General features: G+C 45.0%; 1 protein-coding gene across 5 annotated transcripts in view; it reads right to left on the bottom strand.

Moving 5' to 3' along the window:
- The window catches only part of SLC30A6 (solute carrier family 30 member 6), a 68,893-nt gene that overhangs the window by 23,441 nt on the left and 18,491 nt on the right, over positions 1-26,961 (bottom strand). For 4 of the 5 annotated variants that reach the window (XM_056567486.1, XM_056567487.1, XM_056567484.1 and 1 more), the window contains 3 exons: positions 25,170-25,205; positions 24,944-25,038; positions 5,760-5,808 (listed from right to left, as the gene is read on the bottom strand). In XM_056567486.1, the coding sequence (XP_056423461.1) occupies positions 5,760-5,808; positions 24,944-25,038; positions 25,170-25,205 (180 nt within the window). Of the gene's footprint in view, positions 1-5,759; positions 5,809-24,943; positions 25,039-25,169; positions 25,206-26,961 lie in introns of those variants that run through there. The other variant, XM_056567489.1, reaches the window with a different exon arrangement.

Raw genomic sequence — 26,961 nt, 5'->3', positions numbered from 1 at the left:
CAAGTAAGAAGCACACGTAGCAACCTATAGCGTTGGGAGGAAACACCCCATTGGGGCAAAACCTTGGGCCCTGCGAAAAAAGGGGGGGCAGATGGTGTGGTCACAAAGCCATCCTGGACGATGAATAAGGCAACAGAGCAGGTGCCAGAGCAGGCGCTATTAGAAAGGGGAGTGCTGCTGCGAGGTCCATAGAACCTGCATGAAACGCCCACATCCCATCTCTTAATTGTGCTACACACCAGTACTGCAGTCGCAGACTAAAGAGATTAAGGACGAATGATGTGCAGGAAACATGCAGAGACAGTCTTGACTTACCGGTAGAATGGTCCAATTAATCCACAGGGCCACTTCTTCGGAAAATCACACTGAAAGTGAGTTACCGGAGGTCTGCCACTGGAGTGGCAGGAATGGGAAAGCTGACCTGGTGGATGAAAAAAAAAACATGCAGACAGTCTGGCTAATTGGCATAGGGACCGTGGACCCACTGGTCCCGTCCTCGGAAGCACACACTGAAACTGGCTTACCAGCCCTTATACGTGATAGCAGCAGGCCTGTGGAGAGGGACCTGGGAAAGTAGGGAACCCTGCGAACCACTACGTGGTGCAGTGTGAAAGGCCCATGGAGCAACATGGAGTCCCTCGCGCAAAACTACACCTTGGCTATGGGATACCTGAACTTCCTCCAAGGTGTGTGAAGTGTATGCTAGGTGACCCGATCTAGTAGTAAAACACGCAGACCACTGACTGGTTGACTGGTATAGGGTTCCTGAATGCACAGAGTCACATCTGCAAACCCTCCCACCAAAACTGGGGTACTGGAGTTCGGCCGATCTGATTGGCGACCTCAAGCAGAAGAAAGACTGACTGACGTCAGTCCTGTGTACCTGCAGGGGACCCTTTTCCAAATTTCTCCCACTAGCAGTGAAGTACTGGAAACCCCAGCCATGTAAGCGGCAGCCCAGGGATGGGAGACCGACTGCATCGGAAACAGTGCTGACAACAGTCTAGCTGAACGAGTACACCTCCAGGTGCTGGGGAAAAAGAAAAAAACGTCATATCGCCAATCACTGTGCCCCCTTGGTCGCAGGTGGGAGGACGGGGAGGCCTAGAAGCAATGTATAGAATCCCTGCCACCCTGGGAGATTGGGGGAGGATGAGAAGCCATGGATGGTATCCCCGTTGCCCTGTATAGGGTCCATAGGACACGTCAGGGCACTTCTTCAGACACCGCGCAACGGTAGTGGGGTATCGGAACGCCAGCCGCAGAGACATCAGGCATGTGAGAAATGACATTCAGCTGAGGAACCACGCAGACCACTGTATGGCTTACTGGTATGGGTCCATATTATGCAACAGGTCACTCCTCCAGACACCTCGCACTGGCAGAGGGGTACCGGAATGTCAACATCGGATGCGGCAGATATGAGATCGGTGGCCTGTGAAGGAGGGAATCATAGTGTATGCACACACCAAGAACCCTCCCCTGATGGTTGACCGTCAGAGGAGGAACCCCAAAAAGGGCCTAGGTGTCCGCCAGGAACGCAAAAGCCCTGTACGGTCACCGGAGCTGTGCCCCAATACGGAGGGACTAGGACCGGCCGTGGGCACAGTAAACATGGCATGGTACGCAGCATAAGGGGAAACCAGGCACAGAATGTAACCCTGCAATCTCCAGGCACCGCATAACGGCCCACGACGCAGTTCGCATAGGCTTCCCCTCACAGAGTGAGAACTAGGATTAGGTATGGCAGGGGCATGGGGGGGGGGGGGAAACATTAAGCCGATAGCACTATCTGGAAAAAAAGGCGGATCCCATATACAGTCCCAGAAAAGGACCCAGCAGATATTAATCTGATAAAAACTGATATTACAGGCAAAAAACTGTAATAGCTATGAGCTGCCACAGAGGGAGCCACAAAAAACACAATACCATCAACAGCCGTAAGAGGGCATTTTCCAGTCAAAGAGACCAGAGGAAGACATTTATTTTATTTCATCTATTTTTTTTATGAACCTGGCACGAGAAGCAGGGCACCCCGCAAATTAACATCATTAACCCCCGAGCCGAAGCCTGGACACGCTACAGGGGAAGGAGAGGGGGGAGCTAAACTCCAGCTGAGAGAGGCGGAACTGCGGGTGACCTGTGAGACACCCTGTGAAAAGGGCCCACCCTCCAGGAGAGCAATGCTCATCACTGCTGGAGCGGAGGGGGGGGGGGGGGGGGGGGAGGGATCCACAGGCTGAGACAAGCACCACTGGCACTCTGTGCTGGTGCCTAAGCAGTAAATCGTGAGCTCCGGCAAGTCGCCGCACAGCTGCACTAAGCCAGCAGCTGTGTACAGCCAGCGGTGACTAAACGCAGGGAGCCGAAAAGCGCTGGGGCGCTGATGCAGCGTGCTGTAGGAGTGCTTGCCGCTCCGAGGCCAGGGGGGTGACAGCGGTGCCCGGCTAGACAGGCTGCCGCTGAGATGGAGGAGAAATGGCCATGAACCAGGGAGCCAGAGGAGGGAGACAGCCTCTGACATCCCTGGTAGGGTGAGCAACTACTGCAATGCCCTAAGCCTGGAGGGCTCACTGCGTGAGGAGGGGCGGAGCGAAGCTCTGTTCATGAGAGGTGCAGAAAGGCACTGGGCTTTTCCTGTCCGGCACTCGCAAGACAGCGCTGACAGAGGGGGGAGAGAGTGCTCCCTCAGTCTGCAGATTCCCCCACCGAGCACGGGGAGAAGTGGGGCAGAGCTACCTGACGACCATTATGTGTCCTGCTGGCCAGCAAGCGCCGGTGGAGATCCAACCAGCTGAAGTAAAGAAAATCAGCGGCCGCAGAAAGTACAGGGTGCCGCTGCAAAAGCCGCCGGCTGCCCTGAGACAGAAATGGCTGCCATAACTGAGAGTCCACTGGCGGGCAGGCAGAAGGGATGATATAATCACCCACGGTCTTCATATACTCACCCAGACGGCTTCAACCAGCTTATGGCCACTCTGCATCATACCAGGCTAAGATAGCGGGGTGAGCAGGGGCAGTGGGGGACCTGGAACAGTACATACTCTGTCTGTGCCCCTTTGTCACATATGGGGGGGGGGGGAACCCCCTCCTGAAAATGAGAAACAGAAGGGAGGAAAAAAAGCCCTAAACAGCCCTAACTAGAAAATAATTTAAAAAAAATAAAAGAACAGGTCTGGGGAGCTCCCAGACCTGTGTCTTGCCTCCTACTGTACTAGCTAAAACTGATTACCTCACTTCCAGTGGGCGGTATATCCTGCCAGGGAGGAGCAGACTTTTTTTCAGTGCCTCCTTGTGGCAAGAGCATATACCCATGGTCTGTGTCCCCCAATGAAGAGCGACCAAGGAAAAATAATTTATTTGTTAAGGTTTTGTAATGCAATATGTACACAAAAACAAATAAAAAAATGTAGTGAACAGATTTTCCAATAGAAATCCCTCCCCATTGTCAATGAGGCATGTCCCTACAAACTCTAACACTGTACTGAAAGTGTCAAAGGGCAGAGTTCTTGAACCTGTGGCTCTACAGCTGTCGTAAAACTGCAACTCCCATCATGCAGTCAGGGTGTAGTGACACATTCCACCCATAACGGGAAATATTTCACCCAGTTTCAACTTATTTATTTACATGATGAACAAAACAAAATAGCCATGTTCTAAGAAAAGAGGCTGCAGCATTTTTTTTCATGTAAATTTAGGTACTGTATTTGCAAAACCTCATTTACGGTTATCTTTTTCTCTTTCATATTGCATTCAAAACTTCAATTTTGGTCCCAGGTGATCAGCCAACCCCCCCCCCCCCCCCCCTTCTTCTCACAATCCTGTGGCTGGATGTAAAGCATTACTGGTTGAGTTTTGCACCAGTGTTGCAGACACCAGCGCCATTACTGTGGATCCTATGAAGATGATAGTACAGGTTTTTAGATCAATCATTGCGCTGGGACTTGCAGCCATAATGCAGGTTCTTCTCAAAAAATTAGCATATTGTGCTAAAGTTCATTATTTTCCATAATTTAATGATAAAAATTTAACTTTCATATATTTTAGATTCATTGCACACCAACTGAAATATTTCAGGTCTTTTATTGTTTTAATACTGATGATTTTGGCATACAGCTCATGAAAACCCAAAATTCCTATCTCAAAAAATTAGCATATCATGAAAAGGTTCTCTAAACAAGCTATTAGCCTAATCATCTGAATCAACTAATTAACTCTAAACACCTGTAAAAGATTCCTGAGGCTTTTAAAAACTCCCAGCCTGGTTCATTACTCAAAACCGCAATCATCGGTAAGACTGCCGACCTGACTGCTGTCCAGAAGGCCATCATTGACACCCTCAAGCAAGAGGGTAAGACACAGAAATAAATTTCTGAACAAATAGGCTGTTCCCAGAGTGCTGTATCAAGGCACCTCAATGGGAAGTCTGTGGGAAGGAAAAAATGTGGCAGAAAACGCTCCACAACGAGAAGAGGTGACCGGACCCTGAGGAAGATTGTGGAGAAGGACAGATTCCAGACCTTGGGGGACCTGCGGAAGCAGTGTACTGAGTCTGGAGTAGAAACATCCAGAGCCACCGTGCACAGGCGTGTGCAGGAAATGGGCTATAGGTGCCGCATTCCCCAGGTCAAGCCACTTTTGAACCAGAAACATGTCAGCTGCCACTTTTGAACATGCCATGTCAGCTGCTGGTGTTGGTCCACTGTGTTTTATCAAGGGCAGGGTCAATGCAGCTAGCTATCAGGAGATTTTGGAGCACTTTATGCTTCCATCTGCTGAAAAGCTTTATGGAGATGAAGATTTCATTTTTCAGCAAGACCTGGCACCTGCTCACAGTGCCAAAACCACTGGTAAATGGTTTACTGACCATGGTATTACTGTGCTCAATTGGCCTGCTAACTCTACTGACCTGAACCCCATAGTGAATCTGTGGGATATTGTGAAGAGAAAGTTGAGAGACGCAAGACCCAACACTCTGGATGAGCTTAAGGCCGCTATAGAAGCATCCTGGGCCTCCATAACACTTCAGCAGTGCCACAGGCTGATTGCCCCCATGCCACGCCGCATTGAAGCAGTCATTTCTGCCAAAGGATTCCTGACCAAGTATTGAGTGCATCACTGAACATAATTATTTGAAGGTTGAATTTTTTTGTATTGAAAACACTTTTCTTTTATTGGTCGGATGAAATATGCTAATTTTTTGAGATAGGAATTTTGGGTTTTCATGAGCTGTATGCCAAAATCATCAGTATTAAAACAATAAAAGACCTGAAATATTTCAGTTGGTGTGCAATGAATCTAAAATATATGAAAGTTTAAATTTTTAACATTAAATTATGGAAAATAATGAACTTTAGCACAATATGCTAATTTTTTTTAGAAGAACCTGTACATGCACAGAATGGTGCATGTATTAGGGCCCATTCACAAGACGAAATTTAGGAGCAAAATCCAGCCGAAAAATTCCATGTGGAAATTCTGGAGCCTCCCATTGTTTTCTGCTGCACCAGGCAGGGACAGAATTTCAAATTCCAAACTCTGATGAAAGAACGATCCTATTGCCGTGGGACAGGTGTTTAGCTTGCTTGTATAAAACTGACCTTGGGTGCAAAAAATCAATTGTATATTGTCATGTTGAAATAAAGTTATTTGTCTGCACCCACATCTTCACACAGGGCCTCAAGGGTGTTTGTGCATTTTGACTGATAATATGTACTACTGGTCTTTAAGGCAAGAATGTAGAATTATGAGCACAATACCTTCGGCTCAAGTCCGCTACATGTTCCTGAAGCCAGCTTGTACTAGCAGCTGCAAGATAAAGAAAACAAAATATACATAACCTTAGAGGGCATTGAAATCTCATTCTGGCAGTCCACAAAGAAGTACCTTGATATAAACAGCCGCATGGCCATATGCTTTATTGGTCTGTTTTTGATAGTATATGTGTAGTTGTGTCCAGCAATTAAAATGGACACGCAGTGATGCATGTTGGAATTTTTTTTTATGGTATTCTGACATATTTCCACAGCATACAGCCAAAATATTATATGAGTGACCCCTAAAAACAACACTAAATTCTCTACACAAACAATATAGTACATAAAAACTCACAATGTATGACCATTTACAGGCATAAAAATAGTTGTAGTAGAAGACAAAAAAATAAAGATAAACAGAGGGGATCCTAAATTCTACCCAAATGAGAATTAAACCATTACAGACTTTTTATATGGTATTTAATGTCCAAAGGGTAGATTCACACTCCGTTTATGTCTCCATTTCACCGTTTCCGTTACAGTACATTTAATTTTGTTGTATGCAAAAACGTAATCAACTACGCTACTGTGTAAGGCAAAGTCTTTATTTTATACAATGTAAGTCAATGGGAAGCTGATTCTGCGGTCTCAATAGCGGACAGTTTTTTATTCCGCGGCATAGTCCCATATGTATTTGCACCGTCTGAATAGCGGACACTCCCAATAGCGGATGTGGTCATACCCATGCAGACGGGTTAACTTCCTAATAGCAGACAACCAGGCTTGTCTGCTGTTCCTACAAGGCCCTACTGCACTAAAATGGACTAGCCGGCAAGTGGAAAGAGAAAGGTGTTGGGCTGCCGTCGGTCGCGTTAGAGTAGAGAGGGAATGCAGTAAGCATAGCATGTTAGGGAAGTGGAAGCAGGGAGTGAGAATCGAAGATCCTCGGAAAAACGTGGTGCTCCAAAAGCGCTCCTTTACAAGGTAGTGATAACCATGGGTCTGGTGTTCGATAAAGCAATAAGTTCTTTATTCAGGCACAAAGATGCATGGATAACGCGTTTCGAGGGGTGGAGACCCCCTCTTCGTCAGATCCAATACTGGGCTGGGATTGGCTCCCTCGCTTATTTATACATAGAAAAACCCGCGAAACATTTGCGGCGGGTGACGTACCGGACAAACTGAAAATGTACATATGGAAAAAAACTTTTAAAATCAACCATATAACATTCATAAAAAAAGAGATTGTGTCTCACAGAATGGATAGAAGAAAAAAATAATAATAATCATAAGGGAGAGAAATTATAACACTTCAAGGACGGAAGACTCCTTTAGGGAATTCCTAATCTTATATCTCTTGGTTCAAGAATGGGGAATGATGGCTGAACACTACACTCTCCAGGATGGGAGAGGAAACGCAACAGACACCGGCAGGTGCCGTCAAGGATGGGAGACCAACCGGGATTGAATAGCCGGAGGTCACAGGTGAAGTCTTTTGTTGGGTGCCTGTGAGCAGATGATTTGGAATGCCCAGATGGAACAGATGTGATTTACCGTCTTTGGTGCTTAATACAGATAGAGATAGATAGGCTGAGTGGGGTTGCAGCAGCATTAGAGACACCAATGGGCAATACAGGGTGTGGAAGACTGGTGGGTCTTAAAAGCCAGATGTATGGTCACGTAAATTTGATGTAAATATACAGTGTTTCCCAGGAGACTAGAATAAATGCGAACTGACCCAATGGGTGGAATCGGACGATGTCCACCGCTACCTGAAATGCGGATCATTCGTATAGTAAGAGTCCATGGTAGAAGTCGCGAAGAAAGAATGTACTTATTGACTGGGATAGATGCATTTGTATTTCTAAGATGAAGTGACAGGATAGAGGTCGGTTCTGACCTAATATATTAATTGAAGAATTGTGAGAAAGGGTGATGATTTTCAGTTTTATGAAGATTTTCAGCACATATTAAAATCTTCTAGTTAATATATTTGTCTGTATTTAAACAAGCGTATTTTTAATCGTATTTGTTGTATGGGACATATCTCTGAAAAACACTTGTTAGTTCGAGCTATTCGTATTTTTATGTCCATGCTGTTCGGGTTAGGAACCAGTATCTTTCATAGTGCATTCATGGATTGGTGAAACCTTTAGGTTGCAACAACCCCGAAACGGAGTGTGCCCCCATGGTGTGTAGGCTTAGTGGATTAGTTCCACGGCCTCATTCAGTCCTTGGGGCTGTAAAGATTCCAACCCTGCACTCCTCCCTTCCTTTTTACTGGATCAGACACCCCCCTGGTGGTCAGAGGCAGAGTCCTGCTGCAGCTCTGAAATGGCCTCCCCCTCATCTGCCAACCGGGAAAACTTGTTGGGGTGTGCCAGTTCAGGACTAGACTTCCTGACACTTTTCCCTCTACCCCGTTTTCTAACTGTAACCCAGCTAACTGCCTGACTGTCCTGCACCTCCGTCCCACTATCCTCCCCCACCTCTACCCAAAAGAATACTTGCTCAGTGAGCAGGAGACTCCTCTCCAAGTTGTCAATGCGTCTCAGTGTTGCCAGTTGCTTTCTTTTCCATCGTTTCACCACTGCTCAAGCAGAATCATGGCACATTAGTGCGCTTTTTGTCTGTTTCTTTCTTTACATATTCGAGTATCATGTTAGGGAAGTGGGGAGATGTAGGGGAAGAGACCCTGAAAGGTCAGTGGGCGTGCAAAGCTTTTTCGCTTGCAGTAGTATTCGCGCCAACAACTCGGGTGAGGGAGAAAAACAGAAGGCCAACCAAGGCTGGTTTCATTCACACACACACACACATTTTGTAAAGGCTAGGTTAATAGAAGTGTAGTTAATCTTTTACTCAGAGCTGCGTGTCATGTGAACAGCAGAGTGGAATGAGCCCTTATAGTGACAAGAAATAAAGGTATCCCCCTCTCAGCTTAATAAGGACTCTTGGTTAGCAGCTAAACAGTCTTTTGAGGCTAGCATGGAGGCATGGGATATTCTTCATAGGAATCAGAAGACGGTGGACTTTTTTAAGTTTGGGAATAAGTCCGGGAAGATGTTGGCGAGATTGGCCAGGCCGCATAGACAGGGCGAATATATAAAATCGCTGGTGGACGGAGAGGGACAGCACCAGACGGGACCCAAGGAGATAAATTCTGTCCTCCAGCGATTTTATGCGGACTTATATGCCAGGGAGGATACCGATAATGAGGGCGGACGTAGATTCTTGACAGGCTTACAGCTACCTACTTTGTCCCCTGAGGATAATGAAATGATTAACTCGCCCATCACCCGGGAGGAGGTGGTTGCATGTATTAAAAGTCTGAAAAGTGGCAAGGCCCCAGGACCCGATGGTTTTGGCAGCGAATTCTATAAGGCGTTGGTGGAGGACACTGCTGAACCTTTGACTTCCTTATTTAATGCTATTTTAGGGGGAGATCCCATTATTCCATCTAGCAATACTGCATATATAAAGGTCCTTTACAAGTCGGGCAAGCCCCCAGAGAACCCAGGCTCATACAGACCCATTTCTTTAATCAACCAAGACCTTAAACTGTTGGCAAAGATAATGGCGGACCGTCTGGCTGGGTTCTTGCCCTCCTTGTTAGGCCCACATCAAACTGGCTTTGTCAAGGGCCGTTCGGGGGTGGCAAATATCAGATCAGTCCTGGCTGCATTGGAGATTACACATAGGAGAGGATATTGTCCAGACCCGCCCGGCCTCCTTGCCATAGACGCCGAAAAGGCATTTGATAATGTCAGCTGGGCGTGGCTGGACAGTATTCTTGATAAATTTGGGTTTAGTGGGCCATTCAGGACCTTCTTGTCTTCTTTATATGCAAACCCAAGGGCCCGAATCTACACACCAGGTTTTCTATCTGATAATGTCAGGTTAGAGAAGGGGACTCGACAGGGGTGCCCCTTGTCGCCCCTTTTGTTTGATTTGGCCCTGGAACCATTGGCAGTCTACCTCATGCAGTCCACAGTCTATACGGGTATCGGGGTAGGAGATCAAGAGATGAAATTAGCGTGCTTCGCTGATGATATGCTATTATTTATGGGGTCCCCCAATTCTCAGCTAGGGAGGGTCCTGGATCTTTTGCGCGAGTTTGGCCGATACTCTGGCTATAAGGTTAATGCGTCCAAATGCCAGTTATTGTATCTGGGAACGGGCGATCATAAATCCACGAGCGATTTGGGGGTGGAGGTGGCGCATAACTACATCACATACTTAGGAGTTAGGGTAGGTAATAATCCGTCTTCCCTATATAATCTAAACTATATGCCACTCTTTAGACGGATAGAGCAGGAACTAATTAGATGGCAGTCCCTGCCGCTGACCCTCTTCGGCAGAGCTCATCTCCTTAAGATGGTAAGCTTCGGGAGATTGCTCTATCCCCTACAAATGGTACCCCTGTTACTTAGACATGTAGACGTATCCAGGTTGCAGTCAGCCTTTACTAAATTTCTTTGGAGGGGGAAAAGACCGCGCATAGCTTTCAGAAAATTGTGCCTACCACTTCATGAAGGAGGTATCCAGTTGCCCGATCTGCGCTTATACAATCTAGCGGCATTGTTACGTCACTCCAGAGACTGGCTGCTGGGTACCTCTTGGTTCTCTAACATGAGAATTGAACGGGCCTTGGCGGCCCCTTGGGATCTTAGCGCTCTGCTACATGTGCCATACGCAGCCCTCCCGAACCCAATTAAGACAAATCTCCTCCTCAAAGACACTGTCGCGGCGTGGAAGGCGATCAGAAAAATATACGGCCTTCCCTACATTATGTCCAGCCTGTTGCCTCTCTGGGACTCACCTTCATTCCCTCAGGGTGTGGGCAGGGGCGCTTTTCAGGTATGGAGAACTAGAGGTATCTTGCTTGTGGACCAATTGTTTTCTGGAGACGGAGGAGGGGTGCTCACATGGGAGGACCTGAAACATAGTTTTAATCTCCCACATGGACATTACCTGCAGTATTTACAGGTGCGCTCCTATGTGACCAGCCTTCCCAGGAGTGAGGTATATGTATCCAGAGAAGCGGTTTTCCGTACTTTGCTGAATTTACACTCGGGCAGACTTTCTCTGTCAACATTGTACATCGCACTCAAACAGGCCTCCTTACATGCTCTGGCCAATTCCTTGTTCACAGCATGGGAGGAGGATCTCGGCATCACTGATGCACGACACAAATTATTGGCAGGCTTGACGCAAGTGAGGAAAGCTGTCATAAATGAGTCCTGGAGGGAGATGCATTTCCGCATTTTACATAGGGCCACATATGCCTTTAACCTTTCCTATAGTGATGCCCCTGCACATTATCTCAGAAGTTGCCCCAAATGTGGCCTGGCCAAGGCCTCTCTCCTGCATGCTCTTTGGGAGTGTTCATTTTTGACAACGTTGTGGGAAGACGTAAGGGCTTATATTGCGAGGGTCTGGGATGTGGATATTCCTCTCACCCCCTTAGCTATGATATTTCATTATGTGCCTCTTTCTTCCCAAGAAGCCTCCGGGGGCCCGATAATGGCAATTAGAGGGGTTCACCTTATGTTATTGGCCACAGTGAAAAGTCTATTGAGACAATGGTTGCAGAAGGATCCTCCGACGCTTACGCAGGTAATTGAAATCATGAAAACCTTACTGTTTATTGATAGATTAGATACACTGAGAGATACGGAAAAGAGAGCAGGCAAATTTTTCAAAACTTGGCGATCGTTCATGGAGGATGCATACGCACCCAGTGAGTTACCTGATCTGATGAAGGAGTTTGTAGACTCCTCATGGTATTGCAGAGCAAGCATCAGTGGCTCGCTGGGTGGTCTTAAAGTTACATAGTAGGTGGAGGGGCGGGGCGGACATGCTGAGAGATTTTTCTTCTTCTCTTCTATCTTTTCTTTTCTTCTTTACCTTCTTTTTCACTACTTCTTTTCTACCTATTTTTCTCTAGGTAGCTGATCTGTGTTCACCATGGGATCTTATTTCTATCTTCTCCTGTGGTGTGTGTCTATAGTGTTGTTTGTTGTAGTCTAGATGGTACATGAGTTCTGCAAATCTCGGCTGGACTGAGTGGGGAGACTCTTGGGGTTGGTTAGTTCGCGGAGCAGCGACTAATATCCTGTGTAGACATGATTTGCGGTGTTACTGTATTAGTACAGGATAAGTTTATCCCATGGGACTGGGGCGTTATGCTACTGCCTAGTTGGCGACACCAGCCTATCGTGCTCACGAATAGATACCGCTGGGCTTCTCATAACTCGAGGAAAATAAGGCTTAGTTCCGTGAGTCATATATGTAGATACATCGTAGGATATAGTGACATGCATTTATATGTCTGACTATGTGTTACACGTAGTGTGTGACAGATACTGATGTGTTCCGATGTGTACTGCTCTGCTCTGCTCAGGGACTTTGATGTATTGTTTGTACATTTTTCTGATGTTTCTATGAAAGCTTTAATAAAACATTGTTTAAAAAAAAAAAAAAGAAATAAAGGTAACAGTGAGTATACTAATGAGTGTAAGTATAAAAGTGAGAGGGACTTAAAATTAAATTCAGGGAGTTTAATTGAAATATTTGACTTTTTTTACTGTTAATTTTTGCAACCCCCAAATCTAGTATGGCCTCCAGTGTGCATCTTGCACAATGCATGCAATCCTTGAACAGCTGTTCGAGGGTGCATATTGTTGTGCGAGTTGTACATTTGTAAGCCCAGATCCTGGATCTAGAGGAGCAACTGGTAACACTGAGACGCATTGACAACTTGGAGAGGAGTCTCCTGCTCACTGAGCAAGTATTCTTTGGGGTAGATGTGGGTGAGGATAGTGGGACGGAGGTGCCGGACAGTCAGGCCTCTAGCTGGGTTACAGTTAGAAAACGGGGTAGAGGGAAAAGTGTCAGGAAGTCTAGTCCTGAACTGGCACACCCCAACAAGTTTGCCTGGTTGGCAGATGAGGGGAATGCCCTTTCAGAGCTAGCAGTACTGCAGCAGGACTCTGCCTCTGAACGCCAGGGGGGTGTCTGATCCAGTAAAAAGGAAGGGAGGAGTGCAGGGCAGGCCAGACAGGTACTGGTAGTGGGGGACTCAATTATTAGGGGGGACAGACAGGGCGATCTGTCATAAAGACCGGGATCGCCGAACAGTGTGTTTTCCTGGCGCTCGAGTTCGGCACATCACGGATTGGGTTGACAGGTTACTGGGTGAGGCTGGAGAGGACCCAGCAGTTATGGTACATATTGTCACCAATGACAAATTAAGAGGTAGGTGGAGTGTCCTTAACCCCTTAAGGACGCAGGGCGTACCATATGCCCCCGTTCCTGAGTCCTTAAGGACTCAGGGCGTACAGGTACACCCTGCGTTTCTCTGGTCCCCACCACTCACCGGGCGTTCAGCAGGCATCCTGGCAGATTAACCCCCCGATATTGGTGATCACTGCAGATCGCCAGTCAATTCAGTCCGGCGATCTGCTGCAATTCCGGGTCATACGGGTCTCCGGTGACCCGGAAAATAAGCGTGATCAGGGCTGTCCAAGACAGCCCCGATCCCCCTGAAGGAATAAAAAAGTGAGGTGGCAGGGGTGCCACCCCTCCTATCCCTGCTATTGGTTGGTTAAAGTTCGGTTTCCCCGCTCTGCCCATCCACGGTAGTCTGGCCAGAGCCGGGGAACTGTGATGTGAGTGGCGGCAGTGGAGGTCCCTTACCAGGCGGCGATCGGCGGCAGGCCCTCCTGCTGGCAATGATCCCACTGCAGGAGCCAGGAGGTGAGTAGTTGGTTGCCTAGCAACATCTGGAGGGCCAGTTTGGAGAAGACTATGCAGCGGTCTCTAAACTGTAGCCCTCCAGATGTTGCAAAACTACAACTCCCAGCATGCCCAGACAGCAGTTTGCTGTTTGGACATGCTAGGATTTGTAGTTTTGCTACAGCTGGTGGGCCGCAGTTTGGAGATCACTGTGCAGTTGTCTCTAAACTGTGGCCCCCTAAATCTTGCAAAATTACAACTCCCAGCATGCACGAACAGCAAACGGCTGTCTCGTCAAGCTGGGAATTGTAGTTGTGTGCCTCCAGCTGTTGCATAACTAAAACTCCCAGCATACCCTTCGGCGATCAGTACATGCTGGGAGTTGTAGTTTTGCAACAGCTGGAGGCACACTGGTTGGAAAATACTGAGTTAGGTAACAGAACCTAACTCAAGGTCTTCCAACCAGTGTGCCTCCAGCTGTTGAAAAAGTACAACTCCCAGCATGCACGGTCTGTCAGTGCATGCTGGGAGTTGTAGTTTTGAGACAACTGAAGGTTTTCACGCCCCCCCCCCCCCCATGTGAATGTACAGGGTACAATCACACAGGCGGGTTTACAGTGAGTTTCCTGCTTCAAGTTTGAGCTGTGGCAAATTTTCAGCCGCAGCTCAAACTCCTAGAACACACTACACTACCACAAAATAAAGAGTAAAACACTACATATACATATATATATATATATATATATATATATATATATATATACATATACATACACACACACACACACACACACACAGGTACACTGCCCCCCCCCCCACCCACCCACCTCCCAATAAAAATTTAAATGGTATCACACGGCACTGTTTCCAAAAAGGAGCCTCCAGCTGTTGCAAAAATACAACTCCCAGAATGCACGGTCTGTTAGGGCAGGCTGGGAGTTGTAGTTTTGCAAACCTAGTTTTGTAGGTTTGGGTTTCCTGCTTCAAGCTATGGCAAATTTTCCACCGCAGCTCAAACTCCTAGCGGGAGACTGACTGTAAACCTCCGCCCGTGAATGTACCCTAAAAACACTACACTAACACAAAATAAGAGGTAAAACACTACATATACACACACACACACACACACATATACTGCCCCTCCGCCAATAAAAATGAAAAACGGACCGTATGGCAGTGTTTACAAAATGGAGCCTCCAGTTTAGCAACAGCTGGAGGCACCCTGTTTGGGAATTACTGGCGTAGAATATTTTTGGTAGCGGAGGCAATTGTAACGCTTGGATCCAAGTCCACCCCTATGCAAATCCCTAATTTAGGTCTCAAACGTGCATGGCGCTCTCTCATTTACGAGCCCTGAATTTTGGGGAGCTTTTTCTCCTTTTAGCCCAATGCGAAAAGGAAAAGTTGGGGTCTACACCAGCATGTTAGTGTAAAAAAAATATATATATATCTTTTTTTACACCAACATGCTGGTGATGCCCTATACCTTTCATTTTCACAAGAGGTAAAAGGGGTGCTCTGTGGGTGCACAACAAGGCTCGGGAGTGAGAGCGCACTATGTACATTTGAGGACTAAATTGGTGATTTTTACAAGGGTGGCTGATTTTACAGCGTTTCTGACATAAATGCAAAAACATAAATACCCACCTGTGACCACATTTTGGAAACTTCACCCCTCACGGAACTTAACAAGGGGTATAGTGAGCCTTAACACCCCACAGGTGTTCGACGAATTTTCATTAAAGTTGGATGGGCAAATTATTTTAAAAAAAAAATTTCACTAAAATGCTGGTGTTACTCTACATTTTTCATTTTCAGAAGGGAAAATAGGAAAAAATACCCCCAAAATTTGTAACCCCATTTCTTCTGAGTACGAACATACCCCATATGTGGATGTAAAGTGCTCTGTGGGCACACTACAATGCTCAGAAGAGAAGGAGCGCCACTGGACTTTGGGAGAGGAAATTTGTCCGGAATTGAAGGCCACGTGTGTTTACAAAGCCCCCATGGTACCATTATGGAAACTACACTCTTCCCGTAATGTAATAAGGGGTGCAGTGAGCATTTATGCCCCCCCACAGGTGTCTGACAGATTTTTGGAACAGTTGTCCATGAAAATGAAGAATGTAATTTTTCATTTGCACAGCCCACTGTTCCAAAGATCTTAAAAACCCCAGTGGGGTGTAAATGCTCACTGCACCCCTTATTAAATTCTGTGAGGGGTGTAGTTTCCAAAATAGGGGTCACATGTTGGGGGGGGGGGGGGGGGGGAGGGTCCACTGTTCTGGCACCATAGGGGCTTTGTAAACGCACATGGCCCCCGACTTCCATTCCAAACAAATTCTCTCTCCAAATGCTCAATGTCGCTCCTTCTCTTCTGAGTATTTTAGTGCGCCAGCAGAGCACTTGACATCCACACATACTCAGAAATGGGGTTACAAATTTTGGGGAGCATTTTCTCCTATTGCCCCTTGTAAACATGTAAAATTTGGGGGAAAACTGCATTTTAGTGAAACAATGTTTCTTTATTTACACATCCGACTTTAACGAAAAGTCGTCAAACACCTGTGGGGTGTTAAGGCTCACTGGACCCCTTGTTACGTTCCTTGAGGTGTGTAATTTCCAAAATAGTATGATATGTGGGTTTTTCTTTTGCTGTTCTGGCACCATAGGGGCTTCCTAAATGCAACATGCTCACCAAAAACCATTTCTGCAAAATTCACTCTCCAAAATCCCATTGTTGCTCCTTCCCTTCTGAGCCCTCTACTGCGCCCGGAGAACACTTTACATCCACATATGAGGTATTTCCTTACTCGAGAGAAATTGGGTTACAAATTTTGGGGGAGATTTTTATCCTTTTACCCCTTGTAAAAATTCAAAAACTGGGTCTACAAGAACAAGCGAGTGTAAAAAATTAAGATTTTGAATTTTCTCCTTCACTCTGCTGCTATTCCTATGAAACACCTAAAGGGTTAACACTTACTGATTGTCATTTTGAATACTTTAAGGGGTGCAGTTTTTATTATGGGGTATTTCTGACATGAGAGCCCCTCAAATCCACTTCAAACTGAACTGGTCCCTGAAAATTTCCAATTTGGAAATTTACGTGAAAAATGTAAAAATTGCTGCTATACTTTGAAGCCCTCTAATGTCTTCAAAAAGTAAAAACATGTCAACTTTATGATGCCAACATAAAGTAGATATATTGTATATGTAAATCAATATATAATTTGGGATGTCCATTTTCCTTATAAGCAGAGTTTCAACGTAAAAAAAAAAAAAGCAACGTTTTCAAATTTTTCATCAAATTTTGGAATTTTTCATCAAGAAATGATTCAAGTATCGCTGGAAATTTACCACTAACAAAGTAGAATATGTCACGAAAAAAACAACCTCAGAATCCGAATTAAAACAAAAAGCATCCCAGAGTTATTAATGCATAAAGTGACAGTGGTCAAATTTGCAAAAAAAGGGCTGAGTCCTTAAGGTGAAAATGGGCTGAGTCCTTAAGGGGTTAAATATGATTTCAGGGACTTAGGCCACAGGGGAGGGTGCATCTGTGCTTGAGGAGAAGATGGCTAGAAGGGTGGAGGAGTGCTTAAACTAGGGACTGGGGGGGAGGGAACCTAAAAAATAGAGGGGGAAGATAGCATAGATAGAGAGGGGGGGAACTTATTAATGTCCTTGGGAGTGGAGCAGAGGGAGGGGTGAGAATAGTTAATAGGCTTCATAGGAAGAAAAAACATACACCTTTAAATTGCATGTTGACTAATGCCATTAGTCTGTCCAATAAAACAGAGGAACTGGAGTGGTTGATGTCTGAGGAGAATTATGACATTGTGGGTATAACAGAGACTAGGTTGGACGGGGCGGTCAAGATACAGGGTTATAGTCTATTCAGGAAGGATCGGAAAAAAAAAGAAAGGGGGAGGAGTTTGTCTATCTGAAATAGAGTCTGAAGGCCGCACTACGGGAGGAAAACGATAATGTGAAGTCATTATGGGTAGAAATATATGGAGATGAAAATAAAAAAAATTCTGATAGAGGTTTGCTATAAGCCACCAAACATAATGGAAGAGCCAGAAGATCAATTACTGAGGCAAATAAACAAGGGAGCAAATCAGAATAAGGTAATAATAATGGGGGACTTTAACTGTCCTGGTATAAACTGGGAGACTGAGACCTGTGACTCTCAAAGGAAACGGGTTTCTGACTATAGCTAAAAACAATTATCTGTCTCAAATGGTGCAGGGCCTGACCAGAGGGGGCGCCCTCTACTAGACTTAAAGGGGTATTCCGGGATTTTTTTTATTTGACTATGCTACAGGAGCTGTACAGTTAGTGTAGTTCATAATATAGTGTCTGTACCTGTGTTTGACAGTTTTCTCACAATTCTTCTGTGATTTTCAGCTCACTATTTATTTTTACCAGCATACAAAATGACTGTTGTCTCGGATTTTTCCCAGCTTGCAATGCAGCAGAGACCTGACTCACTAGTCAGCTGATGACAGAGAGCCTGTCTGCTTCAATGGGTGGAGGGATCAATCTGCAACTAATGTAACAGCTGGAGGCACCCTGATTGAAAACCACAGGTCTGCAGCTCATTTATGTTTCAATGGGTGGGGTGGCAGATGTGTGGGAAGGAGGAAAATAGAATTGTGGGATTTGTAGTAAAAAAAATAAAAGTCAAACAGGAAATACAAGTTCACAAAAAGCTAGCCACAGTGTTATGGTAATCTCATGACATAGCCATTTAGCCCCAAGACAAGCACATATCCTGCCGCGGCGCCTGGCAGTGATCTGAGGGGAATGCCTGCTGTAATCATTCAGCAGGCATTCCCTGACATCGCTGAGGGGGGTCCCGAGACCCCCCCATGTCGGCGATCACCACAAATCGCAGGTGAAAACGCACCTGCGATTTGCGCCTATTCCGGGCTAATCGGGTCTATTGTGACCCGACCAGCCCGGAAAATGGCAATAATCGGGGTTGTTATAGACCACCCCGATCATCCTAACTGATAGGAGCAAGGTGGCACCCTGCCACCCCGCTCCTATCACCTGTGATAGGGCCGTTCTCTTGTGAATGGCCTATCACAGGCCTCAGGCCGGGGTTAGGGTTAACTTCCCCTGGTCTCCCCGCCCCTTGCAGGGAGACCAGGGGAAGAAAGAAGATGGCGGCGGGGACCGCGGTACCTGGATCTCTGGAGGAGAAGCGGCGGCGGGGACCGGAGGACCAGGAACGGCTGCAGATCGTTGGTGGGTAAGTGGACGTCGGCGGCGTTGTTACTAGCAACAGTGAAGATCCGGTGATCTTCACTGTTGCTGCTAACAGTTTGAAAACTACAACTCCCAGCATGCCTAGGCAGCCTTTGGCTGTCTGGGCAGGCTGGGAGTTGTAGTTTTTCAACATCTGGAGGGCCTCAGTTTGAAGACCACTGTATAATGGTCTTCAATTTCTGCTCTTCCAGATGTTGCAAAACTACGCATCTCAGCCTGCACAGCCATGCTGGGAGTTGTAGTTCTCTAACATCTGGCCCTTCAGATGTTGCAGAACTACAACTCCCAGCATGCCTGGACATCAGCAGGCTGGGAGTTGTAGTTTTGAAACATCTGGAAGAGCACAGAATGGAGACCATTATACCAGTGGTCTCAAAACTGTAGCCCTCCAGATGTTGCAAACCGAAACTCCAAGCATGTCCAGGCCTGCTGGGAGTTGTGGTTCAACAACATCTGGCCTTTCAGATGTTGCTGAACTACAAATCCCAGCATGCCTGGGCAGTCTCAGCATGCTTGCAACATCTGGAGGGCTACAGTTTTGAGACCACTGTATAATGGTCTCCATTTTGTGCTCTTCCAGATGTTGCAAAACTACAACTCCCAGCATGCATGGTCTATCAGTGCATGCTGGGAGTTATAGTTTTGCAACAGCTGGAGGCACACGGGTTGGGAAACACCGAGTTAGGAAACAGACAATGTTTCCCAACCAGTGTCTCTCCAGTTGTTGCAAAACTACAACTCCCAGCATGCCCGTGCCCGTGTGACTTTCCCTAAAAACACTACACTACACTAACGCAAAATAAAAAGTAAAAAACACTACACATACACATACCCCTACACAGCCCCCCTCCCCAATAAAAAAGAAAACCGCCTGGTACGGCACTGTTTCCAAAACAGAGCCTCCAGCTGTTGCAAAACAACAACTCCCAGTATTGTCAGACAGCGATTGACTGTCCAAGCATGCTGGGAGTTTTGCAACAGCTGGAGGCACCCTGTTTGGGAATCACTGACATACAAGAAAGGATGCAAGTTAACACAAAAATTTACCACTATGTTAAAGTAGAATATGTCACGAAAAAAACAATCTCAGAATCAGAATGATAAGTAAAAGCATTCCAGAGTTATTAATGTTTAATGTGACAGTGGTCAGATGTGCAAAAAACGCTCTGGTCCTTAGGGTCATAATGGGCTCGGTCCCCAAGGGGTTAAACTACTAAAACAGGACGGCAGTGAAGAAACATTAAAAAGCTATAGAGAAAAATTTAAAATAAGTAAAAAACAGATAAAAACTGCAAAAATTGAGACAAAGACTCATTACCAAAGAGAGTAAAACTAACCCCAAAATGTTCTTGAACTATAAAAATAGCAAAAAGGCTAAAAATGAAAGTGTAGGCCCTTTAAAAAATGATGAGGAAGATAATATAAATCGGGATCAGCAAAAAGCAAATTATTAAACAACTTCACCACTGTATTCACCGAGGAAAATGAAATGCCAGGTGAAATATAGCGAGATAAGGTAAACTCCCCAGTACAGGTCACCTGTCTAACCCAGGAAGAAGTACAGGTCACCTGTCTAACCCAGGAAGTACAGTGCCGCCTACAAAAAAAAAAAATCAAAATAGACAAATCGCCAGGTCCAGATGGCATTCACCCCCATGTTCTAAAGGAATTAAGTAATGTAATAGACAGAGCTCTATTTTTCCATTTTTGCTTTTTCCTCCTCAAATTTTAAAAATCATAACCCTTTCAATTTTGCACCTACAGACCCAAATGATGGCTTATTTTCTGCGCCACCAATTCTACTTTGTAAGGACACCAGTAATGTTCCCCCAAAATCTACTGCGAAACAAAAAAAAAAAAAAAAGAGCCATTTTGGAATTCTTGGGGGCTTCAGTTTCTACGCAGTACATTTTTCGGTAAAACTGAAACCCTATCTTTATTCTGTAGGTCCATATTATTAAAATGATACCCTACTTATATAGGTACTATTTTGCGTTACTTCTGAAAAAAATAAAAATAAATAACTACATGCAGGAAAATTTATACGTTTTAAACTGTCATATTCTGACCCCTATAATTTTTTTTATTTTTCTGCGCACGGGGCTGTAAGAGGGCTCATTTTTTTGCGCCGTGATCTGAACATTTTATCTGTACCATTTCTGTTTTGATTGGACTTTTTGATCGCTTTTTTTCAATTATGGTATAAAAAGTTACCAAAAATAGCCTATTTTGTAATTTTTTTACGTGTACAGCATTGACCGTGCAGTTTAATTAATGATATATTTTTATAGTTCGGACACTTACCCACGTGGCGATACCACATATGTTTATATTTATTTGCTTATTTTTTTTTTTTTTTTTATAATGGGAAAGGGGGGGGGGGGGGGGGGGATTTGAACTTTTATTAGGGAAGGGGTTAAATCACATTCACTTTTTTTTTTTTAACACTGTTATAGCCCCCATGGGAAGCTATAAAATGCAGTACTTTGATTGCCAGCACTGTTCAATGCAAAGCCATAGCATTGCATTGATCAGTGTTATCGGCGGTTGATTGCTCAAGCCTGGATCTCAGGCTTGGAGCAATCAATCGATGATCGGACGCGCTGGACCCTTCGCTTGTGTCCTATCTGATCGGGACGTCGCGGTTTCTCTGCGATGGTCCCAATCAGCCCGACTGAGCTGCCGGGAATTTTTTTTTTTTTTTTTTTTTACAGTTTAGACGCATCTAAAGGGTTAATAGTGCGTGTCACCGCGATCGGTGATGCGCGCTAGCTCCGGGTCCCAGCAACCGTTAGACGCCGGGACCAACCAGATACGATATATAGCAGAAGCAGGACTCAGGACGTACAAGTACGCAAGAGGTTAATATTCAGGGACTCTATAGTAACAGGGACTGTTCCCCAGGGCTGGCGCATGGCAAATGTGGTGCCAATATTTAAAGAGAGGTCAAAAGGTGACCCGGGAATTATAGACCTGTTAGTTTAACCTCGGTTGTATGTAAATTGTTTGAGGGTTTTCTAAGGGATGCTATTTTAGAGTATCTTAATAAAAGTAAATGTATGACTCCATATCAGCATGGCTTTATGAGGGATCGGTCCTGTCAAACTAACCTGATCAGCTTTTATGAGGAGGTGAGCTCCAGACTGGACCAGGGGCAATCGCTGGATGTCTTATATCTGGATTTTTCCAAAGCATTTCATACGGTGCTACATAAAAGATTGTTACATAAAATGAGAAGGATGGGGCTGGGGGAGAATGTGTGTAAGTGGGTAAGTAACTGGCTCAGTGATAGGAAACAGAGGGTGGTTATTAATGGTACTTATTCTGATTGGGTGACTTACTAGTGGGGACCACAGGGGTCAGTCTTGGGTCCTATTCTATTTAATATATTAATTAATGGCCTTGTAGAGGGGTTGAATAGTAAAGTAGCAATCTTTGCAAATGATACTAAACTCTGTAAAGCGGTAAACACTATAGAGGACAGTGCACTGTTACAAATGGATCTGGATAGGTTGGAGGTTTGGGCTGGGAAGTGGCAGATGATGTTCAACACTGATAAACGTAAGGTAATGCACATGGGGAGGAAAAATCCGGGCTGGGATTATGTATTAAATGGGAGAACACTTGGGACAACTGATGTGGAAAAGGACTTGGGAGTCTTATTTAACAGTAAATTTATCAGTAGTGACCAGTGTCGGGCAGATGCTGCCAAGGCAAATAAAATCATGGGGTGCATCAATAGGGGCACAAGGAAATAATTCTACCACTGTACAAATTACTAGTCAGACCACACATAGAATACTGTGTACAGTACTGGGCACCAGTGTACAAGAAAGATACAGTGGAGCTGTAGAGAGTTCAAAGACGGGCAACCAGGGTAATACGGGGAATGGGAGGACTACAGTACCCAGAAACATTATCAGTATTAGGGTTATTTAGTTTTGAAAAAAGAAGGCTTAGGGGAGACTTCATAACTATGTATAAATATATCAGGGGACAGTACAGAGATCTTTCCCATGATCTATTTTTACCCAGGACTGTATCTATAACAAGGGGGCATCCTCTACAACTAGAGGAAAGAAGGTTTCTACACCAGCACAGACAGGGGTTCTTTACTGTAAGAGCAGTGAGACTGTGGAATTCTCTGCCTGCGGAGGTGGTCATGGTTAACTCTAAAAGAATTTAAAAAAGGGGTCTAAATGCATTTTTTGGAGAACAACAACATTACAGGTTATGGATACTAGATTTATAGGGACAGAAGGTTGATCCAGGGATTTATTCTGACTGCCATACTTGGGATAGGAAGGATAGGAAAATGGATAGGAAGGTATATTGATGATCTCATCATGATATGGAGGGATACCGAGTCAAGATTTTGGGAATTTGTGAGTTATATAAATGAGAATCAACTGAATCTCAAATTTACTGCATCTTTCTCACGATTGAATATTCCATTTCTAGATTTTCCACTGATGGACAGCATGTTGTTTCCTCTCCATTTCGTAAAGATATTGCAGGTAACACTATTTTGCAGGCAACATCTTGCCATCCCCATCATGTTACGGCTAATATACCGTATGGGGAGTGGTGTAGATTGCGGCGAAACTGCACTAAGAATGATACATACGAAGTGGAGTCTGAACAACTACATAATAGATTGAGAGACAGGGGCTATGATGACAAAACACTTAAGCTAGCCAAGAATAGGGCAGACAGACTAAGTAGAGAGTCACTTATCATACATACAGACAAAGATAAGGAGACACACAAAAGTGGGGAATCTGTTCCATTATTCATTACCCAGTATAGCAGACAGTATAACCAAATAGGACGGATTATGAAGAAATATCTTCCTATTTTGTATCAGGATCCGATCCTGGGAAAAATCACGTCTTCAGGGTTTAAAATGGTCTCTAAACGAGGCCCCTCTCTGGGTAATAAATTGTCACCCAGTATGTTCGGTACCAGTGTTACCCCTAGCAATCCAACCTGGCTCCATAGTCCAGGTAATTGGAAATGCGGCCACAATACGTGTGTCACCTGCAGACACATGCATGTATCGAGGGATTTCAGGTCATACAGTAATAACCAACAATATAGTATTAAAGAATACATTAACTGTAATTCGAAATATGTGGTATATTTGGCCTCCTGTGAGACATGCATGTGCCAATACGTAGGCTGTACGTCCACACCATTGAAAGTAAGAATTAGACGACATCTGTCTGACTGCTCAAATCTACAATTCAATATCTCAGCATTATCTAAACATTTCAGGGATATACATCAGGGCAACACAGAGTCCTTTAGGGTAGTAGGAATAGAACGTGTTAAGAGGATGTCACGAGGTGGTGATTTGAGGAGATCTCTCCTGAACCGGGAGTCCTATTGGATTTTCCTACTGGGCACCCGGCAACCAGCTGGACTTAATTTAAGACATGATCTTATTCTTACGTATTGATATGCCCTTTCCTCTCCTTTTTTCTACGCTGTGCGTCCATGACATGGGACTCCGATACCAATTGCAACATTTTTTTAGCATAGTCGTCTTATTGTTGCATTGGGTCTAATAATCTGGGGTTCCATGACATGGTTGCACAGGGTAAACCACAGTATATGGAGATAACATTTTATAAGTCATTTTTGATACTAGATTATTTATCCATTTATGTTGTAACTAGTCTTGAAAAGATATTGTTACCATGTCTATTTCTTTGCCTCCGTATATGTAAAATTTATAAATATTTGTAATCCAGTTCCATGTTTTACCACTATTCGCTGAGGCAGTCACATGATTAATTGTTATACTATAAATAGTTTTACCTTTGGGGTTGTTTTATGCCATGACTAAGGGTCTTGTTACCTGAAACGCGTAGGCTTACGCTCTGTCCTGTTCACGTATCTGTTTTTATGCCAATAAACACTATTGCTACGGACATCGAGTGCTGGACGTTCTCTTCTGTATACTTGGGAGTCGGTGAGGAATTTTTACCTCTAGTATGAGTTTTTTTTTTGCCTTCCTCTGGATCAACTCAGTAGGGTCTCATTAGGGTTATAGGTTGAACTTGATGGACTCTGGTCTTTTTTCAAGCTTATGAACTGTGTTACTATGTATCTGACCGCAGATGTTTAGAGTTGCTCAGAGGAAAAATGCATGCGGGAATTAAACTTACCATCTGAAACGTAGGCAAATGGTTTATTCCTAATAGAAAGCATAGTGAATAAGTTGAAAAACAGGGCCACAAATGTTCCCACAAGAAGACGACCCCTGAGCCGAAGAAAGAAAAAAAAAAAAAAAAAAAAACAACAATAGGATGAACAATTCAGTGTAGGGATACCAAATAGGAATATGATGAAAAAAAGGTTTAGGAGGAAAAAATAAATAAAATAAAAACTTACGTGTGAATCTCTGGTTGTTCCAAAAATCTTTCAGCACTAAAAATAAAATACACAAGGAATATAAAACACTCAATACAACACTAACATATTATACTTCAAACAATATACTGTCAGGATTGTGCCTTAAGGGTACAGTCCCACGTAGCGTATATGCAGCGTACTTTGCTGTGTATATGCTCCTGTGTATTTTCCTACCGGTTGAGATCAATGGGTAGCAATATCAGCTGCAGAAATAACGCAGCCAAATACACTGCGTATAAGCTACGTGGGGCCATATCCTTAAAGGGATGCAGCTGTTGACCCAAAGCACATTAGACTGTAAGCAGATTGCAACAGTCACTGGGATCTGCCAATGAATTTCTAACGAACAATTTATGTTCTGCTTAGGGTTTTTGTCTCCATATTTAATTTCAATGTTCCATTTGCATAACAGTTTTTACTTTGTCAGCTGTATTTTTTGCCATAAATACTGTTCAGATGCAAAAACAAATAAGAGTTACTATTCCAAATGCACAGAATTTAGTCTCAATACACACAAAAAAAATACTGGTATACATCCCTTACACCACATGGGGGTATTACTCTTAGTGGTTATGGCTTAGGCTAGGTTCACATTAATCGCTGAGCTTCGGTCAGAGGAGCTTCGCTAGCTAAGTCAAATCATGGGAGTTGAGTAGAGAAAAGAATCCTGTATGTCTAATTTTTTTTTTCTTCACTCAAATTCTGTGTAACAAAACATCAAGGTCTGTTTGTCAATTTAACAGACTCTGCGACTAAGTTTCCAACAGAGCTCAGATGCAGGTGTGCACTCAGCCTTAGAAGAGGGATCTGGCTTAAATTTTGCACAAAAACTGTGGTGCAAAATATTGGCGAAAAGTAAGCCAATGGGCGGTATAAAGTTATACAACAGTGTCTGAAGATATGCCAAAATTAAAAAAATATCTCCCTTTCCTCGATCCCTCTTCATTGGGGGACACAGATACTGATGGGATCAGGGGCGGACTGACAGGCCGGTCCATTCGGCCCTTGTCCGAAGGCCCGGACGGGGGAAAGGACCCGCTGTCCGCCGCCTGCCACATAAAATAAAATAAAAATTTTATCTAATTGCCGGCACACACCCGGACCCGGGCCCGGCAGCCGGCATCTCCCAAACAGCCACGGCAGCCCTGTAAGAGAACCGCAGTGGCTGCCTGGGAGATGCGCTTTGAACTCCGGCGTGGCGCTGTGACGCGTGAGGTCACGTCGGAGCTCACTGTGCACCCGCCGCCCTGTTCGCCTGTCCTCGGTGCACAGGGCCCCCGCCTGTCCTCGGTGCACAGGGCCCCCGCCTGTCCTCGGTGCACAGGGCCCCCGCCTGTCCTCGGTGCACAGGGCCCCCGCCTGTCCTCGGTGCACAGGGCCCCCGCCTGTCCTCGGTGCACAGGGCCCCCGCCTGTCCTCGGTGTACAGAGCCCTACCGAAGAAGTGCCCTAATCTCTCTGCCAGCTTTCTCAGTGGGCATCTGCATGGACACAAACAGGCTAGCCTGGCCAGGTGGGTGGCTTATGAATTGTATAGTTGTATGCATCTTCTACCTGCCTTTCACCGCTCCCTACATGATGGAACAGTCTGACTTAGTTATATGTGAAATATAAAAAACTTATATCTCTGACTGTGCCATCATGTAGGGGGCGGTAAAAGGCAGATCGAAGATGGAGTAGGCTTCCCAGCAACACAGAGTATTTCAGACAGTCTGTCTCACTACAGTTCCCTCCAGAAATACTCTGTGCTGCTGTGCTATTTCTATAATAAA

The sequence above is a fragment of the Hyla sarda genome, chromosome 3 (genome assembly GCF_029499605.1).
Source record: "Hyla sarda isolate aHylSar1 chromosome 3, aHylSar1.hap1, whole genome shotgun sequence".
NCBI lineage: Eukaryota > Metazoa > Chordata > Amphibia > Anura > Hylidae > Hyla > Hyla sarda.
This window is presented reverse-complemented; position numbering and strand designations above follow the sequence as displayed.